This window comes from Psammomys obesus, unplaced genomic scaffold (genome assembly GCF_907164565.1).
Source record: "Psammomys obesus unplaced genomic scaffold, mPsaObe1.curated_primary_1811, whole genome shotgun sequence".
Classification (NCBI taxonomy): domain Eukaryota; kingdom Metazoa; phylum Chordata; class Mammalia; order Rodentia; family Muridae; genus Psammomys; species Psammomys obesus.
Genome location: NW_026590707.1, coordinates 88,757 through 116,309, shown reverse-complemented (window position 1 = coordinate 116,309; position 27,553 = coordinate 88,757). Strand labels below are relative to the sequence as shown.

Genomic DNA, 27,553 nt, shown 5'->3' with positions numbered 1-27,553 from the left:
CCCGGGGCGGGAGGGCCCGGCGCGGGCCCGGCGCGAGAGGGCCGCTCGGCGGGTCCCAGCCGGGGGCGCCGCTCGGCCCGGCACCGCCGGGGGCTGCTAACGGAGCGCGGTAAGGTCGGTGCGTGCCCGGGAGCCCGGCGAGGCTCCAGGAGGCCGCCCGTGCAACCGTCGTGAGGACACTGAGCAGGTGGGACGCCCGTGCCTCCCCGCCTCCCCGCCTCCCCGCCGGGGCAGCTCCCCGCCGCACCCGTTACTTTGGAAGCGGCTGCCAATGGGCGGTGGTGCGTTTTTGCTGTAACCGTGCAGCGGTTGGAGTTTACGCACTGATTCTCTTTCCTTATGAGGAAGCATCAGTGGCTGAGACGACTTTAAAGAAAAAGCAGTAGAAGCATTAGCCGAAATCCTGGTGTGTGTGTGTGTGTGTGTGTGTGTGTGTGTGTGTAAGGCCTGCAGCGTTGACACAATACAGAAGGTATTTTTTGCTGCTGCTCCTGAAGCTCTGACATCACCCAGTGAAATAGGAAACATTTCAGGCATGGCTTAACTCGTATTTGTCCCTTCCCACCCTCCCGTTAGCCTTTTTTCCCCGTACTCCTTTAAGAAGGATGAATGGGCAGTAGGAGTTGGGCATTTTAGGTGTGTCTTCTGATAGTTAAATGAGACAGATCTAATAGGACTGCTTACGCTGTTTGGTGCAGTTTTTGAAATAGTCCGTCCAGACTGAGGTTGAAGCCTTGTTAGTCAGTGATTCTGACTAAAGCCAAAATACTTGTTCTAAATTTCCGTCCTTTGTTTGTTTTCAGGCATCTGGAGTTACAGTGAATGATGAAGTCATCAAAGTTTTTAATGATATGAAAGTAAGAAAATCTTCTACACAAGAGGAGATCAAAAAAAGAAAGAAAGCAGTTCTCTTCTGTTTAAGCGATGACAAAAGACAAATAATTGTAGAGGAAGCAAAGCAGATCTTGGTGGGTGACATTGGTGATACTGTAGAGGACCCCTACACATCTTTTGTGAAGTTGCTACCTCTGAATGATTGCCGATACGCTCTGTACGATGCCACGTACGAAACAAAAGAGTCTAAGAAAGAAGACCTAGTATTTATATTCTGGTGTGTAAAAACAAAAGAAAAAAGTACTTTTTAAAATGCAAGGATTATTTTTATCATAGTCAGTTTTTGCCTTTGTTTTTCTTTTGAAATTCAACATTTTCTCCCCCCTTCCCTCCCCGTAGGGCTCCTGAAAGTGCTCCGTTAAAAAGCAAGATGATTTATGCTAGCTCTAAAGATGCCATTAAAAAGAAATTTACAGGTATAAACATTGACTGTTTTATGCAGAAAAAAAAAGATTTTTTAAAAATTATAGTAAGGTTAATGGGATGTGTTTTTTCTTTTTTCTCTTAGGTATTAAACATGAGTGGCAAGTAAATGGCTTGGACGATATTAAAGACCGCTCGACGCTGGGAGAGAAACTGGGAGGCAGTGTGGTCGTTTCTCTCGAAGGAAAGCCACTATAAAATAATAGCCAAGTGCCATTTGATCTTAAGGGGCTTACATTTCTCCAGCTCAGTCCACTGGAATCGTATTAGGTTCTGTTTTTTGTTTATTCCCTTTCCACTGGTCCCTTTCAACACAATGAATGAATGAATGAGTTTAAGAAGCCTGTCAGTGATTGCCATTAGACTGTTTAATGCGGCCACTTTTATGTAGAACCCGAGGAATGCCTTCCCCGTCTTATTTTAGCCAAAACAACTGGTTCCATGCCTTCCTTGCAGGGAGCACAATAATGGATGTGACTGTCAGTGTGACTAGCTTAGAGTACTGCAAGGGGTAAGCTAATTGAATGCCTTGAAAGTATTATCCACTGGTCAGATGGGAAACTTTTCAGTATTATTTATAGTTGCACTTGATTACAGTTCTCTGAGGTGCTGGAGCATTCATACACCTCACCTGCCTTGGCAAGCCTGTTTTTATGACATGGTAGCACAGATTTAACACTATGCGCTAAAAGCACTTTTTTTTTGTAATGCATTTAATCCCTTAAAAAGAATGCCAATTAAGTTTCATTACCCGTCATTAATTCATCATAGTATCTCAGAGTTCATTCCTCTTACCTGCGTATTTTCTTCAATGTTGATGTCTTTGGTTTCCCATTGAGTGTACGCTACTGAATAAATGTAGGAGTTTTATGTTTACCATATGAGTCTTGAAACCCTACCGATGTTTTGAATATCAGTCATGATGGCAATTTCTGTACAAAAGAGCCTTAAATGGAACATTGTTTTGAGATCAAACTTCTGCCCTCACGAAAGTGGCCACGTTGCAATAAAAATTGTGGCATATGACAGAATGTTGCCTTGTTTTCCTTGGAAATTTTTGCAAATTATTATGTGAAATTTTAGGGTAAACAGTGATTAAGCTCTACACTGATACTTGGAATTTTTTTCCCTTCAATACAGCACTCGTGTCTTTTTCCAAATTGTTAGATTTCGTTGGTTTAAAGATATCTTAAAATCACTTACCTACAATCATAAAAAGAGTGGTACTTTTATAAATATGTTCTACTATAGAAAGCAGGATTTTTTTTTTAACTTTGACATACTTCAGTATCTTATTTTCTAGATAAATTAGGATATTAATTCACAGTTACATTACTGAATAATTGATTGGTAGAAGTAGGATGTTTTTATTACTTGGTCAAATGAAATTAATTTGTAAAATGTCATTCAAAGGATTAATAATGATTTTGGTGTTTAGGAATGTTCATTTCAGCTAGATTCCTTAATATCTTTTCCAGATTGAATTGGAAAAAGAAAAATGGCATAGCAGTCTTAAACATTAGTAATGGGTTTTGGCTGTGGTCCAGAGAGTTCTCCTTATAGAGAATCTGATCTGCTCAATGTGCGCACTTTGCTATTAGCCAGAGCTATTTATGGCAAACACATGCTTTTGTATCTTGTCATAGTCATCCACAGATGGCAAAACTGGACTTGATTCTCTGGTATGCAAGACAGGCGTGCTAGCGAACAGTCATTTGTGACTCTGAACTTTTATGCCATAACTCTGCAGAATGCTTTTGTCAGAATATAGGAAACAAAAATATTTTTTTTAAATATATGGAAGTAATTTAAGTATAATTAATTTTTTTCTACCTCTTTGAAAGTTTGGTTTTTTTTTTTTTCAGATGAGAACAGTAAAACATAGCTGTTAAATATCTAGGCTGCCATTTAAAATTGTACAACTAACTTGGGGTGTTTTTAGCACGAAGCAATTTTATTTCAGCCTTCCAGCTGTCCCTGTGAGTTCCTGATCTTTCCGTGGCTTTTTGGTAAGGCTGCTAATAAGCAAAGCATGAGAATGGTAGTATGTACTAAACTGTATGTTTAACTGATCTTTGCACCAAAGGACTTTTCACCAAGTTATTTCACTATTCTCCCAACATTAAGAGATTTCTAAAAAGTAAAGGAGTGATCTTTTGTTTTTATGGCTGCCTTCTCAATTTCTTTATGTGCTTTTTAAGAATAATTTCAGAGGTTAAATACTGCTTTAAACCATTATACTTTTATACTTTAATTTTGTTAGATTGGCAAATATATTAATGTAGTTAAATTCATCTTTAAAGTACACATATGTGCCTACAGCCAAAAAATAATTATTTAATTTAATTTTATCTTATGTTGAGACAATTTGACATCTTATTTTGCAATCATTTACAGTGAAACAATGTTCCAGTTAGCTTTAAAAGGCATACGGTGCTAATTAGTAAAATATTAAGGGCAATATTTTACTGCTAGCTTGCAAAATTATAAGTGTTTTAAAAATAAAGTACATGAAAATATTTAAAGCTGTTGAGATGTGTTTACTTCTATTTTAAAACACTGACAATTGGAAAACTAAGATTTGTGGATTAAAGAGGCAATATTATCTGTAGCTCTTTTTTAGGGTTTTAGTTAATACGCCTCATTTAGAGATCGTGTTTTCAGGCCAGAGAGCTGACTTCATAGGTAAAGACACTCCTGGCAGAAGCGTGGCAGTGTGAGCACAGTTCCCACTTAAAGGTGGAAGGAGAGAACTGGCCCTGCAGAGTTGTCCTCTCACCTCCACACTTAGCAGTGGCACGTACCTGTGCACACACATACCACGCACACAGAGACATGGTGATAATAGATAAGATCTTAGAAATCCAAATTTCAGAATTAAGCTTGATGGCACATAGCTGAAATCCCAACACTCCAGAGGTTTCAGAAACAGGATCAGCACTCAAGGTCACCTACATGGTGAATTCCAAGCCAACCTGGGCTACATGACGCCCACAAAGAGTATCGCTGAGTATTCCAGCAGTCCTCTGATACAAGCCCTTTGTAGGACCTAATGTAGAGGATTTTTAGAAAGATTTGTTTTTGTTTTATGTGCATGGGTGGTGTGCCTGCATCTGTGTCTATGTGCCATGTGAGTGCCTGGGGCCTGCAGAGATGAGAAGGCAACGGATGCCCTGGAATTGGCATTATAGATAGTTGTTAGCTGCCGTGTAGGCCTTAGTCCCCAGTTCTGAAAGAACACGTGCTCTGAGCTGCTGGGCCATCTCTTATGTGGTGTTTTAAAGGTGGTTTCTCACTAAGGAGTAATCTCAGCTGTGGTAAGTAAAATTTAAGGGCTCCCTCTGGTTAAAAAAAAAAAAAAAAAAAAAAAAAACCTTGAGCCAGATGTGGCACATACCTGCAATCCTAGCAGTCAGTGGCTGAAGCAGAGGGATTACAGGAATTTTGGGGCTAGCCTAGACTATGGAAACAGACTCTACAGCAACTCTTAGGACTGGCTAAATGGCTCAGTGGATAGAGGCACTTGCCACTGAGTCTGAAGTCCTGAGTTCACATGGTAGGAGAATCAACTCCCGAAAGGTGCAAGGTGTGCTCTGACTTCCACATATTCACACACACAGATAAATAAATGGGAAGCAGGGACTTGTTTTTTGTTTGTTTTGGTTTGTTTTTCAAGACAGGGTTTCTCTGTATAACCTTGGCTGTCCTGGACTGACTTTGTAGATCAGGTTGGCTTCAAACCCAAGAGATCTGCCTGCCTCTGCCTCCCACAGTGCTGGGATTACAAGTATGTGCCACCACACCTAGCAGGACTTGTGTTCTTAGGTCCTATCTTTATTTGCAAATTTAGTATTAAGACTATACAAAATTCCATGAGCATTGACTTCTTTGGGTGTAAGAGCCATTGAAAGGCCGGTATCATGGTGCAAACCTATGATCCCAGCACTCAGGAGGTTGAGACAGAAGGATCAGTGCAAGTTTGAGGTCAGCCTGCGTTATCTATCAAGTTCCAGGCCAAAGCTACAAAGCAAGACCCTGTACGAACGGTAAAGGCCTCTGAATGTGACCCGCTTTTCAGATAGCATAGGTTTAAGGTTTTTAATTTTGCTTTGTTTGAGATAAGGACTCCCCATCCTACCCTGGCCAGCCTGGAACTTATGGTAGACCCAGGCTGACTGGTCTACCTTGAGCCTCAGACTCAAGGATCTGCTTGCCTCTGCCTCTTGAGTGTTGGGATTAAAGATGTAAAACGTCACACCTGTTGAGTTTCAGGGTTTTTTGAGCCAAATATAGGAAAAGATAGTATCTGCCGTATCTGGTGTCTGAGTATCAAATGTAGAAATACTTTGTGCTTCGCAGTGCTGGGAATCAAATCTGGGGATTGTGCTGCCAGGCGGAAATGCTTTGTAAAATCAGGAAAATGCTGTGTAAATTAAGTTTTAAGCCACTTACCTTTAAAGATGAATTTATTTTGATTTAATGTGTTGGAGTGCATATATGTGTGTGTGCCATGGCTTGCCTAGGGTCCGGGAAACCAGAGGAGAGCATAGGAGCAATAGGTGGCTGTGGGCCGCAGGGTGGCGCTGGGATCGGGATCCAGGTCCCCTGCAAGAGCAGCAGATGCTCTAACAGCTGCGCTCGCTCTCCAGCCTCACCACTTTCCTTTAGCAGAAGATGAAAGAAGGAAAGAGGCAAACAACGGCTGGTGCGCTCCAGACCTGTAATCCCAGCACTTGGGAAGCTAAGGTGGGAAGTAGGCTGCTTTATTGAAAATCAGTGATTCTGTTTTTGTAACAGTTACACTTGCTCTCGTAGTTTAAATACTGGTTAGCTGAGAAAGAACCTCTGCTTTTAGAAGTGTAGGGTGCTAGGGTGGCTCAGCTGGGTAGAGGGAGACAGGCCAGCCTAGCCATGTCTGGAAACTCCAGTTTCAGTCAGAAAGCCTTAGCAGAAAAGCAGGTGAGCAACACTGGATGGCAACCTCTGGACTCCACAGCCATGCGCACGTAACACACTTACACACAAACAGCATAGACGATAGTCAGTGTGGCTTCTGGATTAATGTCCATAACTTTTCAGTGTTTTGGGTGTCTCATGTGTGAGCAGTGAGATCTGACCTTTTGCCTCCAAATAAAGTAAAATGAAAGAAAAGTCATAAAGTTCTTATCCATGGTGTTGAAATCTGTGATTTGGGGAATTTTTTTTTTTTTTTTTTTTTTTTTCTGTGACAAGGATCTCACAAAGCTCAGGCTAGCCTCAGACTTACTATATGTAGAGGTGTCCTTGAACTCCTGACCCTCCTGTCCCCATGGAAGTGCTAGAATTAGAGGCATGCAGCATCAAACCTGGACTACTAGCATGTTCCACTCCACCAGGCCACCCTGTCAGTTCTGAGCAAAGGACATTGTATAGTTTGCTGTACATGAGCATCTGTTGCCTGGATTGTCACAGAGACCTTTAATTCTTGTTTGTTGAGACAAACCCCACTATGTACCCTTGGCAGGCCTGGAAGCTCTATAATGAGGTTGAGGCCACTCTGGGCTACGTGAGACTATATTTAGAAAAAATTTTTTAAAGAAAAAAGGTGATTGAAAAATAGCTAAGCTAGCCAGGCGCAGTGGCGCACACCTGTAATCCCAGTGCCCAGCACTCGGGAGGCAGAGGCAGGTGGAGCTCCCTGAGTTTGAGACCAACCTGGTCTACAAAGAAAGTCCAAGACAGCCAAGGCTATACAAAAAAACCCTGTATCAAAAAAAAAGCTCAGAAGTAATTCTTAATGGTGCAGACTTGTACTCCCAGCACTTGACAGGCAGAAGCAAGACAGTCACCATGAATTTAAAGCCAGGCGTGCCTAGCTACGCAGTAAGACAGTGTCTTAAAGTGCTAAAAATAGCTGCGGATGGAGCCCTGTTGACAGAGCTCTTGCCTAGCAGGCACAGCCCTTGTATTCCAGTCTCCCCAAAGCAGGAGTGGTGCATACCCATGTTCCCCATGCTTAAGTTCAAGGCCATCCTGAGCTACATAGTGAATTCCAGGCTAGCCTGGGCTACAAAAACCCTGTTCCAAAACAAAAGGCTGAAAATAATAAGGTACAGAAATTATTTCATAAAACCAAGTAATCTTTAAAATTACTTTTAAGAATAGAATACAGGGGGCTGGAGAGATGGCCCAGTGGTTGAGAGCACTGTCTGTCCCTCCAAAGGTCATGAGTTCAATTCCCAGTGACCACATGGTGGCTCTCAACCATCTATAATGTGAACTGATCTTCTGGCAGGTGTAAATGCAGATAGAACACTCATACATAAAATAAATAAATCTTATTTATTTAAAAAAAAAAAGAGTAGAGTACAGGCTTAGCAGGTAGAGGTGCTTGTTAGCAAGCCTGACAACTGAGTTTGATGCCTGGGACCCGCAGGAGAGAACCTTTGACCTCCATAAATGTATTCAAAGCAGCATTTAAAAAACTACAAAGCTGGGCATATAGTACACACCTTTAATCCAGCACTTGGAAGGCAGAGGCAAGTATGTTATATCTGTATGTGCAAGGCCAACCTGGTCTAGTTCCTGGACAGCCAGAGCTACATAACATCTTGTCTTAGAACAACAAAATATCAGACAGGCATAGTGACTATATCTATAAAATGTAAAGTGTTGTCTGTTTATGTTACATAATCCCTAAAGTGATCGCTAAATAAAGATAAATCTACACTATGAGAGGACACAGAGGATAGCCCTGATTTATAAACTGGAGTTCAGCTATTGGGAACTGAGGCATTCATTACCTCAAGGCCAGCTTAAACACAGGGAGACTTTACCTCAAAACAATAAAATGCCAGTCCATGTCCTTAGGTTTCCTCATATATAGCCTGGACCTAGTCACTAGAGAGTGGCCTTAGTTATCAAGCTGGATGATTTCATTGATTTCTTCCCACCTCTGGCAGCTAATTTGGTTATATACATACAACAACTTATAAGTTTATTAGGCAAAACAAAAACTTGAAACAATTTATTTTATGCAGATGAAGTAATTTTTCCACAGTGGAAAGGCATTTAATTAATGGCATACTATCGGGTCATATTTTCTGTTATTCCATGTGTTCCTGTGGTGAGACCTCTCGGGTTTTATTGCCAGAGATCTGTCTGCCTCTGCCAGAGAACAAAGACACACCAAGCCCAGCCCTGGTTTTTTTGTTTTGTTTTGTTTTTAAAGAAAGTAAAACTGTTGATTTTCAACTTTGATACTATAACATCTTCAGTAATGTATTTATTGAATATTTGCTACTTTACAATTATCCTAAATTTGCTTATTGATTTATTTTATGTATGAGTGCTCTGCTCATATCTACATACTGTACACCAGAATAGGGCATCAGATCCCTTTATGGATGGTCATGGGACACCGTGTGGGTGCCGGGAATTGAACTCAGGACCTCTGGAAAAGCAGCAGGTGCTATCAACTGCTGAGCCGCCTCTCCAGCCCCTGGACTTATCTTTATTAGGAAGCCAGCTTAGTAGAGCTCTTTCCATGTTTTTATTTTGTGTTGATCTACTTGCCAAAGAAACATGCTTTAGTTTTTCTTTGTTGTTGTTTTACTGCAGTGTTGGGGATGGAACCTAGAGCTTCGCCCAAGATAATCAAGGACTCTAGCATTGATGCACAGACATCCAGACCCAAAGTTCCTTTATTATGGTAGGCCAAGGTAGCTTTTTTATTTTTAATAAAAATCTGAGGATTAGAGCATTTGTGTAGAAGGCACTAATAGCTATTGCAGAGTGGACAGGGTACTCAGAGCAGAGATGTGTGAGCTCAAGGTTGTTAACTCCCTGAGAAGTGCTGCAGGGTTGCTGTGAATAGGCTGGAAAGAGAAGAAAGTACTAAACGAAATGTAAGCCCTCCCATTGAGGACGCAGCGCCAGAGAGCAAGCTGACAGACGCTGCGCCAGCTACTGTCTTGCTCATGGGCTACCAGCCTCTAGAGCAATGAGAAGCAAGTTGTTGGGCTTTACAAGCAGAGAAGATGGAAGGAACATAGCCAAACTGGCGATAAATAAATAACTGAATTCTGAAGCTAGATGAAGTGGCGTACTTACTCAGAGAGCAGAAGTAAGAGGCTCAACAGAAGTTCAAGGCTAGCCTGGTCTCCACTACAAGTTCCAGGCCAGACAGGACTGGAACAAAAAAATGAAAAACAGAATTCTGAAGATTTTTGAACCCTGACAAACTAAACACAACCAAATAAATTTCATTAAGTATAAATGGAATAAATATTCTAGTTATAAAGACATTCTTTTTTGGATGGTTGGTTGGGTTGAATTTTTTGAAACAGGGTTTCTCTGTGTAGCCTTGGCTATCCTGGGCTCCTTTGTAGACCAGGCTGGCCTCAAATTCACAGAGATCTGCCCGCCTCCGCCTCCCTAAGTGCTGGGATTATAGGCATGTGCCACTGTGCCTGGGTAAAACAGATTCTTATAAATGATTTAAAAAAAAATGTTCAAGCTGGAAATGGTTAAGGTATGTTCATAATTCTAGCACTTGGGATGCAGAACAAATTCAAGGCCAGGCCGGATTCTATAGTTTCAGACCAGCCTGGGCTATATGGCAAAGCCTTGTCTTCTAAAAGGAAGCATGCCTGGGGCTGGAGAGATGGCTCAGTAGTTAAGAGTGGAAACTGCTCCTGAAGAGGACCTGGGTTTGGTTCTCAGCACCCACTTCAGGTGGCTAATAACCACCTGTCAGTCCAGCTCCCGGCCTTCTGACCTTCATGGGCAGCTGCTCATGTACGCAGACACACATGCATGCATGTAATTTAAAATCTTTTTTTAATCCCAGAATATTTCCTCTATTAATTTTTTATTTTTCCAGACAGGGTTTCTCTGTGTAGCCTTGGCTGCTGGACTCACTTTGTAGACCAGGCTGGCCCTGAACTCACAGAGATCTGCCTGCCTCTGCCTTCCAGAGTGCTGGGGTTACAGGCGTACGCCACTGTGCCTGGATAGAAAAATTTTTGAGACAGTATTTCACTATTTAGACTTGGCTGTCCTGGACTCACTGTGTAGACCAGGTTGGCCTCAAATTCACAGAGATCTGCCTGCCTCTGCTTTCCCAAGTGCTGGTATCAAAACACACACACACACACAAACCATAACCATACCTGCTATCTATAGAAATTTTAAATTAAAAAGAAATTACATATAAAAAATTAAGACTAGACAGTTGTAGCCCACATCTTTAATTCTAGCACTTAGGAAGCAGGTGGATCTCTGAGTTCAAGGCTAGCCTAGTCTACAGAGCTCAGCTCCAGGACAGCCAGGGCTACACAGAGATACCCTGTCTTGAAACCCCCCCCAAAAAAAAAGGTATTAGTAATGGTAAAAGAAGGCAAGCATAACAGTAACTATGTTAAAACTTAATTTATTTTTGTGTGTGATGTTTTTATTTCTAAGAATTTTTATACTAAAGTAAAAAAATAATAGACTTGAAGAGAAAGATTATTACCAAAGACAGAGGGACAGTACATAAATGAGTGAGTCAGTTCATCAGAAAGAAAAATGACCAGTAAGACATGATGGCACATGCCTTCAGTGGCAGCACTCAGGATGCAGAGGCAGGTAGAGCTCTTAGTTTGACACCAGCTTGGTCTATGTGTTGAGTTTCAGGCCAGCCAGAGCTTCATGGTGAAATCTTGTGTCAAGAAAAGAAAATGACCATAAATACATGAGTTTACTAACAGCTTCAGAATACTGGAGGAAAGCACAACTAAAAGGAAGAGATGATCTCACAATTATAGTCAGAACTCATAGAATTTGAGATTTTAAAAATTCAAGGCCTAGCAGCTGGGCAGTGGTGGCACACGCCTTTAATCCCAGCACTCTGGAGGTAGATGCAGGCAGATATCTGTGAGTTTGGGGCCAGCCTGGTCTACAAAGCAAGTCCGGAAGAGGGCACCAGATCTTATTATAAATGGTTGTGAGCCACCATGTCGTTGCTGGGAACTGGACTCAGGACTTCTGGAAGAGTAGCCACTGCTTTTAACCCCTGAGCCATCTCTCCAGCCCAGTAAAAGTAATTTTTAAAGTTAGTTAATTTTTAAAATTAGCACACAGCCTAACACTTTAGAGACAGTGGCAGAAAGATTGATACTAAGGCTGGCATGGCTTACATGGCATGCACAAGGACTGATTTGCTGTTCTTTAAATATCTTTTTATAAAAATATTTATTTGGAAAGAGCATGCATGTGCCTTTCCTGCTATCTCATCCTGCCAGCCCAGGTATAGCCCAGGCTACCCTTGAATTTACAATCCTGCTTCTGCTTCCTAGTCTACAGAGTTCTAAGGCTGCTAGGGCTACACAGAGAAACCTTGCCTCAGGAAGGGGTTGGGGGGCAGTGGCTCAGCATCCTCCTCATGTAGACGATCAGAGTTCAATTCCCAATCCCCACATGAGCAGCTCACAAACACCTGTAATAGCAGCTGCAGGAGACCAACACTCTCTTCGCTTCCTCAGGGCACTTGAAAGCGCATGTGAATACGTAACAGACATAAGATAAATCTTTCTTTTGAGAACAGGGTTTACCTCGTAGCTCTGGCTGTCCTGGAATTCTCTATGTGGACCACACTGGCCTCAAAACAGAGGTGATTTTGCCTCCTGAGTTCTGGGATTAGAGCTCTGCACCAGCATACCAACAAGGCTGTGTATTTTATGGTGTGTGTGTGTGTGTGTGTGTGTTTGGTTGGTTTCAGTTTCTTGAGACGACATCATAAAGCATATAGCTCAGGTTCTCACAGAACTTGATAGGTAGCAAGGATGGTCTTGAACTCCTGATCTTCCCACCTCTACTTCCCTAGTTCTGGTGCTACAGGCTTGTCATCATGCCTACTTTATTTGTATTTTTACTACAAATATGTGAGCCCACAAGTTTTCCTGTATTTTTGTGCCTCCTACTTTTTGTTGCATTAATAATATGCACCACTTATTTTATTATTGAATTATTTTACAAAATAATTTAAAATGTCAGAACTCAACTTTTCTATTACTTGTATGATAAAATTTAATAGGTATTAATTCTAGCTGGAATTAAACCACCTCTATCCTGTTTATCTCTGCTAAAAGATTAAAGATGTAACAGGGTGCCTGTGTTCTGCATTAAGCAGATGCACTCTACAAAAGATAGAAAAGTAATTTTTATTAATTTGTCTCAAATCCTGCAAGCCTAATAGTAATTCCTTCATTTTAATTTAGCATAAAAGAGTGTTTGTTTCTTGTTTGCTGATGTTTCAAGAGGGTCTGGTAATCCCTGGGATTACAGCAACATAAGACTTATGTTTACTATGGAGAAATTTGATCACCCTGCAGCTGTGAATCACTCTGGAAGTGTCCCATATCTGCTTCCCAACTACTCAGATCAGAACATCAAACTCAGTTCCATTCAGCAAACACCTGTGCCTTTTTTCATTCTCAAAAAAGTTTAATTATTTATATGTATGCCTTTTCTTCATGTGCTGTGCTAGTGCAATGATGGACTACAAGACTTCGGAGGAGAGGGAATTAGGATGAGCTATGGAAGGCCTTACAGAAGTAGTATTCCAGCTGGGCCCTAAGGGATGGTGCTGTTCTGAGAAGGGAAAGCTGTCCATAGCCCATGTCAAGCAGCCCAGCCAGTGGAGTTAGCCAGAGAGGTAGTCCTGCAGCTACCATGTCACACAGTCAAATGTGAAACCTGTAGTAGTTGAAGAACCACTCCCTTCTAAAGCAGAGTGCTGGCTCTCCGACATACATCTGACTGATACTGTAATGAGAAAGTATGGGAGGAAGAAAATAGAGGAGATGGAGAACACAAGGAAACAAGGCCTTCTGGACACAGCCAGACCACTGCACACATGAACTCTCAAAGAGACTGGCAGCATGCCCAGGGCCTACACAAATATGGGCCTGATGGGGTCCCAGTGCTCAGGGTGGAAGTGGACGCAAGCCCACATCCCTAACCCAGAAGCTATCTCCAATTAGTTTTCGCCAATGGAGTTTCTCTGGAAACTACTCTTAAGGCCAGGCCCCACGCCCCACCATTGATGGCCAACACAATACAAATGCAATGGTAGTTTTGAAAGGTTAGTTGTTTTGTTTTTGGTCTCAGAATGCTTTGCCTGGACATTTAAATTTTTTTTTCTTACCCTAAAGGTCTTTTGCTTATCGTATGGCTTCAGATTTTGTGTTTTTATGGGATTTCTGTGTTTGCCAATATGTCTGTCTCTGTGTCTATATGTGTTTCTTGTGGATCTTTTTCTGTTTGATTGTTTTGTCCTACTCAGGTTTATTTTTCTTATTTTATTATTACTTTTTTCTTTTTTAGATGTCTGTTTTCTAATGAAAAGAGAGAAAGAGGCTGTGGATTTGGGTGAGTAGGGAGGTGGGGAGGATCTGGGAGGATTTGGGGGAGAGGAAACCATAATCAGAACATATTGTATGAAAAAAAATCTATTTTCAATTAAAAAAAGAAAGAAAAAAAATAAGAAGAAAATACTGGATCCCTGGATTAAATCAACAAAAAGTGCATCTAGGGTGGGTAACTGAGAGGTGGAAGGAGAAATGACATACTTCTTATTGGATTAAACTTTTCATTGCTGTATTCTGTGCCATTAGGGACTGACTTAACTGAGGTGAGGAAGGAATGAAGACGTGACAAACCTGTTGACTGGTCGCTTGCTCTGCCTTTTAATCTACGGTTGACTTTATTTAATCTTGTTTACTCAAACAGAAAGCGCTTGGATCAAAGGAGTGCGTCTCGGTTGAGCCACACCGCAACGAGCACTAGAATTCCCAGTAAACAGCACAATCTCTGAGTTCACAGTGTGATCATATATTATTTGCAACCTTATTGCGTGGTCACATGACGGAGCTGCCCTGGTGGGGCAGGCTGGTAATCGGCACATTTACCTTACCCATCTGAATGGAGGAGGGGCTTACTGCAGACAGCCGCAAGGCGGCTCAGCAGCCTTCAGTAGGCGGCCATGCAGGGCGCCGTCTCGGGCTGAAGCCATCCAGGAGGCTGCGGTCCGCACTTCTGTACTTCTGTCCGCACATTTCTTCCTTTGATTGGGATTTGCCAATGCCCTGAGCCTGGCCTGGTGAAAGAGTTGCCATTTCCATAGATCTGAGATGAGACGCGGGTCCTAGACATGCTGTGCTCATGTCAACAAAGCACATCCACTCAGGACGTCATCCATTTCCCACAGTTCACTAGCAGAGAGTGTGAGTGTGTGTGTGTTTTGCACAACTGTGTGCAAATACACTTGCCTGTGGAGACCAGTGATCAATGCCCAGGGTCTTCCTCTATCGCTCTCTACCTTATTTTTTAAGTATTATTTTATTATTGTTTTTAGACAGGGTCTTGCTATTGTAGCCCTGGCTGGCCTGGAAATTTTCATGTATATCAGGCCAGCCTTGAACTCACAGAGATCTGACTCTACCTCCAGGATGCTGGGATTAAATACGTATGTATGCCACCACATCCAGCTCCCTGCCTTATTTATTTTGAAATTTGTGATTAAGGGTATTTTGCCTGCATGTATGCCTGTAGACCACACGTGTTCATTACCTGCAGAGGCCAGAAGAGGGATCTCCTGGAATTGGAGTTACAATTCCATCATGTGGGTGCTGAGAATCAAACCCACTACTCTTAACCACTGAGCCATTTCCCAGCTTCTTCCCCACCTTATGTTTTTTTAAGGCAGGGTCTCTCATGGACCATCTCAGCTAGGCTGGCTAGCCAGCAAACCCTGTCACTAGGAGCTCAGAAACTACAGATATGTGCCTCTATGCCAAGCTTTTACGTGAGCTGGGGGTCAGAACTCAAGCCTTCATGCTGCCACAGCCAGCACTTTAGTCATCAAGCTATCTTCCCAGCTCCAAAATTTGATTAATTTTTAGTGTTGACCTTTAAATTTTTATTCCGTTCTACTTGTTTATCAGGGCTGGGTGGTGAGCTCATGCCAGCATGCATTTGAAGTATACTTGTGGGCGTCAGGTATCTTCCACCATGGGCACCACAGGCTGAGCTCAGGCGTGGCGGCAGGTGCCTTTAACCACTAACCCATTTCGTTGCTCCCTATGTTGACATTTGCCATCTCCCCTCCTCCCCACACCTCCCTGACAGTGTCTTGCCATGTAGCCCATATTGGCTTGAATCCGGATCTGCCTGCTCAACTTCCCCTCCTCAGCATTAGAGTATAAGCATGCACCACCACGTCTGATCACACCTGTGGCTTTCAAACTAATGTGTGTGTTGTTTTTTTTGTGGGGGGGGGGGGACTGGAGAGATGGCTAAATGATTAAGAGCTGCACTGTTCTCAGTCCCCAGCACCCACATCAGGCAGCTCACAGCCACCTACACTTCCTGTTCCAGGGAGTCAGGCTTCATGCACCTGCCCTCACATACACTCACACGAACATACTTTACACAAATAATGAGCACATTTTAAAAGATTACCTACTTATTTATCTGTGTGGATGTTAGACTGTACGGAACAGTGTTGGATGCCCTGGAAATGGAGTTACACATAGTTGTTAGCAGAGTCTGGTTGCCGGGAACCACACTGGGTACGCTGGAGAAGGAGCCAGTGATCGTACCTGCTGGGCCATGTCTCCAGGCCAAGAGTAAATGTTGTTAAGCTTTATTTTTATTTACTGTGTGTGTTTTGCCTGTATGTCTGTCTGTGTTCCCCACTTCATACAAAGCCTGTGGGGGCCAGAAGAGGAAGTGAGATCCCTGGGATTACAGTTACAGGCCATTGTGAGCCACCATGTGAACACTAGGAGTTAGACCTGGGTCCTCTGGGGGAGCGGCTGTGCTCTTGACTCCTGAGCCATCTCTCCGGCCCCAAAGTCTGTGTGTGTGTGTGTGTGTGTGTGTGTGTGTGTGTGTGTCAAAGCAAATAAGCAGCCCAGTGGTGGTAGTAACTGCCTTTAATCCCAGCACAAGAAGGAGAGGGAGGCAGGTCTCTGAGTTTGAGGACAACCTGGTCTACACAGAGAAACGCTGTCTCAAAAAACAAAACAACCAAAGAGTTGTGCATGTGGCTCATGCCTTTAATCCCGTCAAGGGAGACAGAGACTGGAGCACCTCTGAGGGTTCAAGGCTTGACTGATGATCTACACAGCCACCTCCAGGTCAGACAGGGCTGCCTAATGAGATCTGTCTCCAAAAGAAGAAGAAAAAAAAAGATTATTGACACATAGTCACTTCTGCTCCCTGCAGGTCTAGAGGTAGAGCTCTTAGCTCCTTCTCCAGCACCATGTCTGCATGCACGCAGCGGGGATGATAATGGACTAAACCTCTGAAACTGTAGGCCAGCCTCAATGAAAGGTTTTCTTTTATAAGAGCTTCTGTGGCCGTGGTGTTTCTTCACAGCGATGGAGACACTAAGACATTCTGGTATTTGTATATTTATGTGTGTGTGCATGCCACATATGTGTGGGCGCCCACAGAGACAAGGGCATTATCCGATTCCTTGGAACTGGAGTTACAGGCTGTTGTAGCTGCCTGGAACCAAACTCTGCAAGAGGCAGACAGACACATGTACATAAACATAAAATAAATCTGAAAAATGATAGAAAGATTTTAGATCTTAATTTTTCAGTGTTCTTTGTCGTCTGTTTGTATGCTGTGCTCACTAGTGAAAGTTTGCCCCACTCTTTGCCATTGATAAAGAAGCCCAGGATTGAGGCTGGAGAGATGGCTCAATGGTTAAGAGCACTGTCTGCTCTTCTGAAGGACCTGGATTCAATTCCCAGCACCCACATGGCAGTCACAACTGTCTGTAACACCAATTCTAATGGATCTGACACCTTCACACTAATGCACATAAAATGAATTTAAATAAGTTATTAAAAAAAAAAAAGAAGCCCAGGATTTCCAGGTATCTAAACAAGTGCTTGTTTTGGTTTTCGAGACAAGGTTTCCCTGTGTAGCCTTAGCCATCCTGTCTTCCTAGAACTTGCTCTGTAGATACACTGGCCTCTGCCTCCCGAGTGCTGAGATTGAGCAGCTAGAGCAACCACTTTCTTGCCTTTTCTTTTGATTTGCTTGTTATATACACAATGCTCTGCCTACATGTGCGCCCGCATGCCAGAAAAAGGCATAAGCTCTCATTATAGTTATGACCCACCTTGTGGTTGTTAGGATTTGAACTCAGGACCAGCCAGTGCTCCTAACCTCTGAACCATCTCTCCAGCCTATAAAATCAAACACAAACTCTTTTGTTGTTGTTGTTGTTTTTTGAGATAGGGTTTCTCTGTGTAGCCTTGGCTGTCCTGGACTTGCTTTGTACACCAGGCTGGCCTCAAACTCAGAGATACTCCTGCCTCTGCCTCCCTGAGTGTGAGATCACAGGCCTGTGCCACCAAACATGGCTGAGCAACAACTTTCAATTAAAGAAACAGTTAATCCCCCATTAAGCCAGGAGTGGTGATGCCTACATTTGATCCCAGCACTCAGGCAGAGCAGATGGATGTCTGTGAATCCCGGGCTAACCTGGTCTACATAGTGAGTCCCAGGTGAGCCAGAGATATACAGTGAGAGCCTGCCTCAAACAAATACACAAACAAAACTCCTACTCGTAAATAGAAGCTATTTAAGCGTAATTTCTTAGTCCCTTTCATGGAGAGTCAAAGGTTCCTCTTTTTCTCCTTTGTATCAAATTTCTTATTGTCTTTTATTGGTAAGTAAATTTGCTTTTCTGAAGTCATTAGGAAGCATTTATTGAGTGTCTGTTTGTAGAACACTATTTAGGCTAGCTTAAGAAACCTGTCAAGGCCTCTTATAATCCAACTGGAGAGACAACTAGACCTGTGAACTAATAAGCATTCAGCAATAAGCAACTGAATAGATGATGGGGAGAAAAAAATAAAGATGCAACAAAAGCGTTGCCAGAGGTGAATGTTAAACTGTTTAAACACAATACATATAAACCTGGATCGCCCTCCAAACACAGACTGTGAAGGGAACTTCTGATGGGCTTGCTCTGCAGAGTGTACCTCCCTGGGATCAAGAAGGAAAGGGCCAGTGGGCTGGAGAGATGGCTCAGCAGTTAAGAGTACTGGGTGCTCTTCCAGAAGACCTAGGTTCAAGTCCCAGCACCCACATGGCAACTCACAGCTGTCTGTCACTCTACTCTAAGGGAATCCAGCCTCACCCAGATATACATGCACACAAAACACCAATGCACATGAAATGTAAATAAATAATAAAAGGGCCAGGCTAGAGAGACTGCCACCAAGGCTGACAGTCCGAGTTCAGTTCCAGGAATCCATAGCAAGGAAGGAGAGAAATGACTATCGGAAGCCCCACAAACACAACAGACACACACACAAATAAAGCTAATAAAACCTTTTGTTGTAAATTTTTTTAAAGCGTTGGGCTATATAGTGGCTATTAATAGACCTAAGATTATCATGGCAGTGTTAATAAGACACAGACACCTGTTAAATTTATAGTTGCCTTATTTACCTTGGGTTGGGCAGACATTCCTACCTCCGCTGTCTAGACCCATCTCCCAGCCCATCCAATGCCATCCTATCTTTCACCCATAATCTTACAAATACTTGCTTTTATTCTTCATCCGGGCCTTTCCATGCCATTATTGGAGTCCTTCCTCCTGACGCCACATGTTTCTTCTCCAGCTAACGCATCCTGGTATCATCCTCCTTCCTCTCTTCCTGTCTGTCTGTCCCATGATTCTTGTGATTCTCAAAAGCCCAGGAACCTAGCCACGCCTATCCCATTCTGCCCTGCCTAGGTGGAGGCCATTTAATGAACAATCAGGTATAACGTTTTAGGCAGGTCTACACAAACAACGACAGGTGTATCCAGCGGGCAGTAACAGATCTTGAGTGCCAGTAATTAGCATTAGACCAACCTCCAACAACTTTTTGACAATAAAAAAGGACAGACGTCCTCCTACTAGGTCATTTTACAGAAGCGATAGGGCAGAGCAGGGACTTTCCCCTCCGGTTGTCTAGCCCAGCTTAACCCTCGTGTCGTACTGATGGCCTAAGAAGTCCCGGGCAGTGACTCCCAAACACAGAGTGGTTCTCTGCTCATGCTTTTATTTAGTTCCGCATATCTTTTTAAAACAAGGTTTGAGGTCCAGTAGCCGGAGAAGATGGCGGTTTCCACAGGAGTTAAAGTTCCTCGTAATTTTCGCTTGTTGGAAGAACTTGAAGAAGGACGGAAAGGAGTAAGTGATGGTACGGTTAGCTGGGGCCTTGAAGATGATGAAGACATGACACAAGATGGCCAGGCATGATTATTGGGCCCCCAAGGACAAACTATGAAACAGGTTATATAGCTTGAAAGTAGAATGTGGACCTAGACAACCAGAAGCTCCTGCATCAGGTAGATTTCTAACAAAAATTAATATGAATGGAGTCAACAGTTCCAGTGGAATGGTGGATGCACGGAGCACTCCAGTATTAGCAAAATGGCAAAACTCCTAGAGCGTTAAAGCTGTACTTCAAGAGCTAAGACGTCTAATGATGTCCAAAGAAAATATGAAGCTTCCACAGCCGCCGGAAGGACAAACATACAACAACTAATAGTGGATCTCAAACTTGTCTTAAATCAACAGCCTTCTACTCAGGCTACTGTCTTAAGTATCACCATGCAAAATACCCACACATTAAGTAAAAGAATTTCAGCTGGTAACATGACCTGCACAGCTGTAGGGATATATTTCCTATATGTGCCCATTCTGTTTTCAGGTAACGAAAACTGCGGCACCATTCTCCTTTCTCTGCGTTCTTTCTCTGCTTTAAACATGAACCTCAACTATTCAAACTAAATTCAGGTTTTCACGACAGAAGCATGGCAAAGGAGTGTCAGATGGCCGTGGACACCTTTGCCATTCCGAAAGGTCAAGTCTCAAGGAGGAAGAACAGAAATGGCATGCTTTATCCGTCGCACTTAGAGCTGAAGTTGGACTTGTTTAAAGTAGCAGATATAATGGACAGTTACAAACTGTGTCCCTTCTTGAAGCGGTGTGGGTGCTGACTTCTACTAGTATCAAAAACAGGTTCAGGATTGCTTTGATACCTGTAATTATAATAAAAAGATGTTTGGGGGTATTGATGAGCTTCTGTTGAAAGCTGTTCCCGTTTAGTGCATGTAACAGACATGATAATTTGTTTACAGTCTTTGTGTAATAAAACATGCTTAGAAGTTTTAGGTGAAGTCAATGAAAAAGAAATAGGTGTATGGATATGTGATTTAGAGATTAAAATTAGTCTTAAAATTTAAATAAAATATGAAATGTGTTCTCAAAAACAAAAAACAAACAACAAAAACAGGGTTTGAGCCAGGCAGTGGTGGCACATGCCTTTAATCCCAGCATTTGAGAGGCAGAAGCAGGAGGATCTCTGTATGTTCAAGGCAAGCCTGGTCTACAAAGTGAGTCCAAGACAGCCAGGGCTGCACAGACCCTGTCTCCAAAAAAAAAAAAAAAAAGCCATTTTCCCCAAACCTTACTCTAAATACATGTCTTATGGATAGATGTTAGTGTGAGTCAGATACACCCTGTAGAAGAAAGCCATTTCTTAAAAGGAATTTTACTAAGCACGCATATGTCTGTGCATGTCACATATGCCAGGTGGGTGCATAGGTACCCACAGAGGCCAGAGGAAATGGTTGTGAGCTACCCAGTATGGGTGCTGGGATCTGAACTCAGGTCCTTTTGAAGAGTAGTACATGCTCTTAACTAATGAGCTATTTCCCCAGCCCAAAGTCATTTTTGTAGAGGTTGGGAATAATTCTCACAGAAGGAAAAGGGCACATTTGCCTGGATGAAGCCATTGCCCAAGGAGTGGTCAGTATCCAATGTGCGAAAACAGAAAGGCTGTGGCCTTCCTTGCCACATGAAAACATTGACAATCCTCCTTACAGCCTACTTTCAATTGTTAACTTGGGTGCCAAACAGACACTTAAGATAGGACTCCACTGAAAAGGGGTAGGAGGGCCTCCAGCAGAATGAATTCAACCTCAGAAGAACAAACTGGCCTTGATGTCACTCCTCCGCAGAGTCCAGACAGCTGCCTCCTGGAGAGAAAGACAAGCCATGGTATATCATATGCTACTAAGCCCTTATCAATCCAAATTAAAGCTAACCATACTCTTATCACCAGTCCCCAGCCCCTCCTTTTAAAGACACAGTCTCCCTCTGCCCCTGGCTGGCCTGAGACACTCTGTAGACCAGAACGACCTTCAGTTCAGAGATCCACTGCCTCTGCCTCCCGAGTCAGGATTACTGGCAGGGCCACATGCCCAGCCCCATCCTTAGAAAGGCTCCAAGCAGCGGCTCTCCGCTCACAGAGCTCCAACAATAAGGGGGACCCTGAGTTCTGAGAGGGAGCCTGCGCACATTCCTTCCTCCTGCCCACCCTCTTCCTAGCCCAAGACAATTCAGACTCACCAAAGAGGTAGGGCTCTGTCTTGTCTCATAGAAATGGTGCTGTGTGACTCGAAAAGAGACGATCCCTGAGAAGCAGTTGGCCCAAACCTGCCCCCAAAAGAATAACTGAAAGGCGCTGGCTTGGCAGTTAAGCCCACTTCCAGAGGACCTGGGTTCAAATTCCAGAACCATATGGTGGCTAACAACCATCTGTAACTCCATGTCCAGGGGATTTGACACTGTCTCCTGGCCTCTGAGGGCACCAGGTGCAGGCACACACAGGCAAAACAGCCATAAATAAATAAATCTTTTTAAATCACGAAGTCCCCATTAGCCCTTCTCCCACCACCCAAGATCTACCAGCTGACATTGTGCTAAAAGAGCAGAAAGAACTTTTAACAAAACCCCTGTGCACAATGAACCTCGATTAAATGGCCAGAGGATGCTGAAAGCAATGGCTTCAGGGGCCTGCAGAGCAGAGAGGGTGTGTCCTCACTTGACTAGGTGAACGCTGGCTGAGTAGTAACTGGCAGGTGTGACTTCACTTGACCTGAGAAGTAAAAACCTACTTTGCCATCCTAAATTGGTGGCAGACTTGCTTTTCCTCTCAAATCTAGTTGAGGATTGCTCTGGACAAGAATCGACCATCAGGGTTCGCTTCGGCCACACATACGCTAATATTGGAAATATCCAGAGAACATAGTGTGGCCTCTACTGAAGAGTGGCGTGCAAATTCATGAAATGGTTCTTATTTTTTTCCAGATGCCGTGTGTGAAAGTCTAGAACAGAGCCTAACAGCCAACAGGGGCCGAGTGTCAACTGCCACCTCCCATGACAGCCCGCTGGAAGCGGGGGTGTCTGGCCACCCAGCAGATGTGCTCTGGCCTTGTGGCTGGAATGCCAGAGCGGGGCCTGCTGCAGCTCTTGCCTTCAGGAAACCACATCGCTGACCAGCCGGTCCGCCATCAAACTGCTCTCAAATAGACGCTGATCTCATCAGGTGCCTTGGATGCTTGCACCTCCGAAGTTTCTAAATATAAAATGATGCACGATTCATACCGGCGTGAATGTGCGAGCATGCTCAGTCCTGAGTCAGTGGCTCTCCCCACTCTCACAGCCTTGCTGCAACTGTCCATCTTGAAAGTTTTCAGCTATATAAGAATGTTGAGCCAGGTGTGGTGGCTCACACCGGGGGAGCAGAGGGAAGACCCTGAGTCTCGATAGCCTCCTGCTACCATCGTGAGGGAACGTCTCCAGGGAGGATGAGAACATCAGTAGGCCACTCCAGCTCCTCCTCCAGCCTTCGAGCCCACACCTACATATATGTACACAAGACGCTGGTTAAAAACAAAGCAGGACCCAAAGAAATGCTCAGCAGGTTAGGCCCCTGCTCTGAAAAACCGGAAGACTTGAGTCCAATCCTTGGAGCTCTCATAAAGATGAAGGAGAGAACCAACTCCACAAAACTGTCAACTGACCTCTACACATGCACCAAAGCTCACACATATACATTGCGCGCACATACTCATGATGATAAATGACCACATTAATAAATAAGCCCAGGTCCAAAAAGAAGAAAAAACCAGAATGACACTTCGCCTTTAAGTGTCATGTCTCACGTGTCACTTCTGAAATTCAGCCTCCCCTCTTTGGAGCTAGGCCTGGGTCTTCCTGTTAATTTGTACTTATTTCATTGGAGGCCGTATGTGAATGCAGGCCCCAGAAATTTGATATCATCATCGGTTGCTTTTTTTTAAGTAAACCTCATACAACCAGGCTGGATTCAAACTCAGGGTCCTCCTGTCTCCATCTCCAGAGTCACCATTTTTTAAACAAATATTTACAGAAATGCAGAAGACAGCTTGTGCTGAACACAGCTCTACCCAGCTCTTAACCTTGGACTAATAAGTACATCCAATAATAAGTGTCTCCAGCATATGGACAGTGAGAGCTGGCACACGAGAGAGCACTCCGTTTCCGACATGCCCACTTCTCAGTGATGGGCTGTCTAGGAAACAAGACATGGAGGGACTCTTTTAATGTAAAGAAACATGGCCTGGCCTACAGAGCAAGTTCCAGGACAGCTAGGACTACACAAAAAGACCCTGTCTCAGAAAAAAAAAAAAAAAAAGTAAAGAAAAGAAAGAAAGCTGGAAAGATAGCTCAGTGGTGAAGATCACTGGCTGCTCTTCCAGGGAACCTGAGTTCAATTCCCAGCACCTGCAAAATGACTTACAACCACCTACAACTAACTCCTCTCCTAGGGGAGCCAATGCCCTCTTCTAGCTCCTGTGGGCATCTGTGCGTGATTGTGCATGCAGGGAAAACACTCACATACACAAAAGACAACCAAAATGATTTAAAAAAAGAAAAGAAGGACGTCACCTGTAGAGATGTGACAGCGGTCACCACAATGGGTGACTTTCCTAGAAAGGAGACAGGTGAGTGAGTGATTCTGAACTCTGGGATGCTTCTGAAAACAGGGAAGGCAACAGGCCCTGCTGGAGACCCAGAAATGCCAGAGAAGTGGGGCTTCCCAGGAGGGAAGGAAGAAATGTGGAGCCAGGTAATGAGGAAACAGCAGCAAACCCCACTCCCAAGATGCTCGTGGCTTTTTATTCAAGATGAGGATAAATTCTTAAGATGGAGCCAGAAGAGGGGCTGTAGGGGCGGAGTGATGCCAGCTGGAGTCATATCAGATAACCTGGAGGGTAGAACAGAGGTCAGGTGGGGACACCCAGCCCCAGCTCTCAGCACTCCTGAGGCAAGACTCCTTTGTGTAGGGAGACATGAGCAGGCACTGAGCTGGGAGCCAGGAGAAGGCTTCAAGAGTAATCATGAGGAAGAGAAGGTGGTGAGAGGCCCATAAACAGACAAGCTGGGAGGGAAGCCAGTTTAGTTGGATGGTCAGGAAACAAGTAGAATATATGTCCTGACAACATAGAACCACTAAATTAGACAACTCCCAAAGCAACACATGGATCGACAGGATGGTCACCTGGAGGCTGGCTATACAGCATAAATCTCCGCACCATTTTCTAAAGATTAAGGGACTGCTGGCAAGATGGCATACACCTTTAATCCTAGTGCTCGAGAGGCTGAGGAAGGTGAATCTCTGTGAGTCTGAGGCTACTCTGGTCTACAAAACAAGTCCAGGACAGCAAGAGTTACACAGAGAAACCCTGTCTCAAAAGAACCCAAAAAACAAAAACAAACAAACAAAAAAATAAATAAAAAATAAGGGACTGGCTCGGGGAGAAGAGTTCAGTCCCTAGCACCCATATCAAGCAGCTCGTAACCGCCTGTAACTCTGGCTCCAGAGGATCTGACCCCTCTTCCGACCTCCATGGTCGCTGGACTCGTGTGTATACATTGCCCTATGCACATAATTAAAAATAACAACTTTTTAAAAAGACAATTGGAAAATATTTGTAAGACATGGTGGTACATGCCTTTAATCCCAGTGCTCAGGAGGCAGAGGCAGGTGGATTTCTGTGAATTCAAATCCAGTCCTGTCTATACAGAGAGCTCCAGATCATTTAGGGCTATATAGATATACCTTGTCTCAAGAAAGTTTTAAAATTTCATGTGCATGTATGTGTGTATGTGTGATGTATGACAAGTTGGGGGCCTGTGCCTTGGCGCTCCTGTGAAGGTTGGAGACCTTTCTGGCATTGGTCCTCTCATTTAACCTTCACATGGATTCTTGGGGTCAGACTCAGGGAGTCAGGCTTGTGTCAAGCACCAGGCACCTTTACTCAGTGAGCCATCTTGTTTTTCTATTTTTTTAGATTTATTGTTTTATGAGTGCGAGTATAAACCTATTCCATCTGTGTATTTTGCCTGTGTCTGTGTGTGTGTATGTATGTATATGCTTCATGTTTATGTGATACCCAGGAACATAGAGGCCAGAAGAGGGCATTGGATCCCCTAGAACTGGAATTACAGTTATGAGGTGTCATTTGGGTGCTAGGAACCAAGCCTGGGTCCTCTGAAAGAAAAGCCAGTGCGGTTAACCTCCAAGTCATCTCCGTGGTCTTCCAATGAGCACTCCTTCAACCCCAGTACTCAGAGGCAGGGGCAGGCAAATCTCTATGAGTTCAAGGCCAGCCTGATCTACAAAGTGAGTCTAAGACAGCCAGGGCTACATAGAGAAACCCTGTATCAAACAAACAAACAAACAAAAAAGATTTGTTTAGGAGCTATTAAGTCACTTAAGTCACACAAATAGAATTTAGCTAAGGGAACACTGCCTCCAAAACACCCCAAAGATAAGTAGTATGCTAACCAGGCCTGTTAGAGACAGGAAGTTTAGGGTGCTGGGATGTGTTTGTTCACCAGTACTGCCAGCCATTAAGCTCTATTCTCATGACAAGCAAGACCACCCTGCCTTACACCCACCCATCCATCAGGCTCCATTCCTATAACAAAAAATATACAACCCTTCCTTATAACCAGCCCTTAGGCCCAGGAGCATTTAAGGGAGCCTCACAGGTGCCGACTATCCTTAAGACCTGGCCCCGTCTGAAGTCCCTCCCACCTGCCTCAGCCCTCTCCCCAGTTCTCTCCTTAAAAGCTAATTTGAAGGCTAGAGAGATGGTTCAGCAGTTAAGCGCACTGGTTGTTGGTAGAGGACCTGAGTTGGGTTTCCATCACCCACGATGGCTCACGACCTCCTGTAACCTCAGTTCCAGGGCAATCAGACACCCTCCATGGGTACCAGGCATGCACTGGTACTCAGACATACATTCAGGCAAAAACACTCACCCATATAAACGATAAAATCATTTTGAAAAATGAAAAAAGAAAAGCATACTCCTGCCAAGTGGGCAAAATGACCCCAGGAAACAACGATTCAAAACATAAGAACACTCCGAACTTAAAATAATTCTAGCAATATGTAACACCTGTGCTGTGTGAATCTCCCATCTGCCTAAAACAGCCAGACTAGCAGTTTCCTGTCTGCATTTAAACTATTCACAGTGCGACCTGGGGCCAGGATTCAAAAGAAATTTTAAGATGACAGTGTTTGTGGGATGCGTGGAGCTAAAGTGTACATGGGTTGGTAGAATGTATTCATGGCTGGCTCCTCTTTAAGCATTAGCCAGAGCTGGATGCGCACTACACTATAAAGCTTTCCCTCCAAATGGGAGGGGGATTTCTCACTGGAACGGCATATTAATACAACGTCTAGAACCACAGGAGGATGGGGTCTCTGGCCAGCCAAACTAGCTGAATAATTGAGAGATCCTGACTCAAAAAACAAGGTAGAGGGGCCAGTGAGATGGTTCATATGATAAGGGCACCTGCCACCATGGCGGAGCTGAGTTCACTGCCAGGACCACTTGGTGGGAAGAAGGAGTGGATTCTCACAAGTTGTCCTCTGGCTCTCCACCCCGTGCACTGTGGTACAGGTGCCTGCACACTCGTGCCTATAAGCACACGCACATGCAAACACACAGCCAGGAGTCTGCCCAGGTCAAAGAACTAGATTCCCTCCTCCCAAAAAGCACAGTTACCAAAGAGTCTCAAGAAGATGAGACATAAGCCAGGCATGGTGGCGCACATTTTTAGTCCCAGCCAGCACTCTGGGAGGCAGAGGCAGGCAGATCACTGTGAGTTTGAGCCTGGTCTATAAAGTGAGTCTAGGACAGCCAAGGCTACACAGAGAAACCCTGTCTCAAAAAAAAAAGAGAAGATGAGCTATAAATTTGGGGCCAGCAAGGTGGTAAGGGTGCTTGCCAGCTCTATGACCTGAGTTTGACCCCTGGCACCCACAGGACAAAAGAGATAACTGAT

General features: G+C 43.9%; 1 protein-coding gene and 1 pseudogene across 1 annotated transcript; both read left to right on the top strand.

Annotated features, from left to right (window-relative positions):
- Positions 1-803: 803 nt before the first annotated feature.
- Positions 804-2,191, top strand: Cfl2 (cofilin 2; the record flags this gene model as incomplete). Its single annotated transcript, XM_055608729.1, is given in 3 exon segments — positions 804-1,111; positions 1,234-1,310; positions 1,403-2,191. Coding segments are annotated over 3 exon segments (498 nt in total), but the record flags the coding sequence as incomplete, so codon positions are not given.
- A 17,283-nt stretch (positions 2,192-19,474) lies between these two features.
- LOC129678045 (ubiquitin-conjugating enzyme E2 variant 2-like) lies at positions 19,475-19,907 on the top strand (annotated as a pseudogene).
- Positions 19,908-27,553: the final 7,646 nt, after the last annotated feature.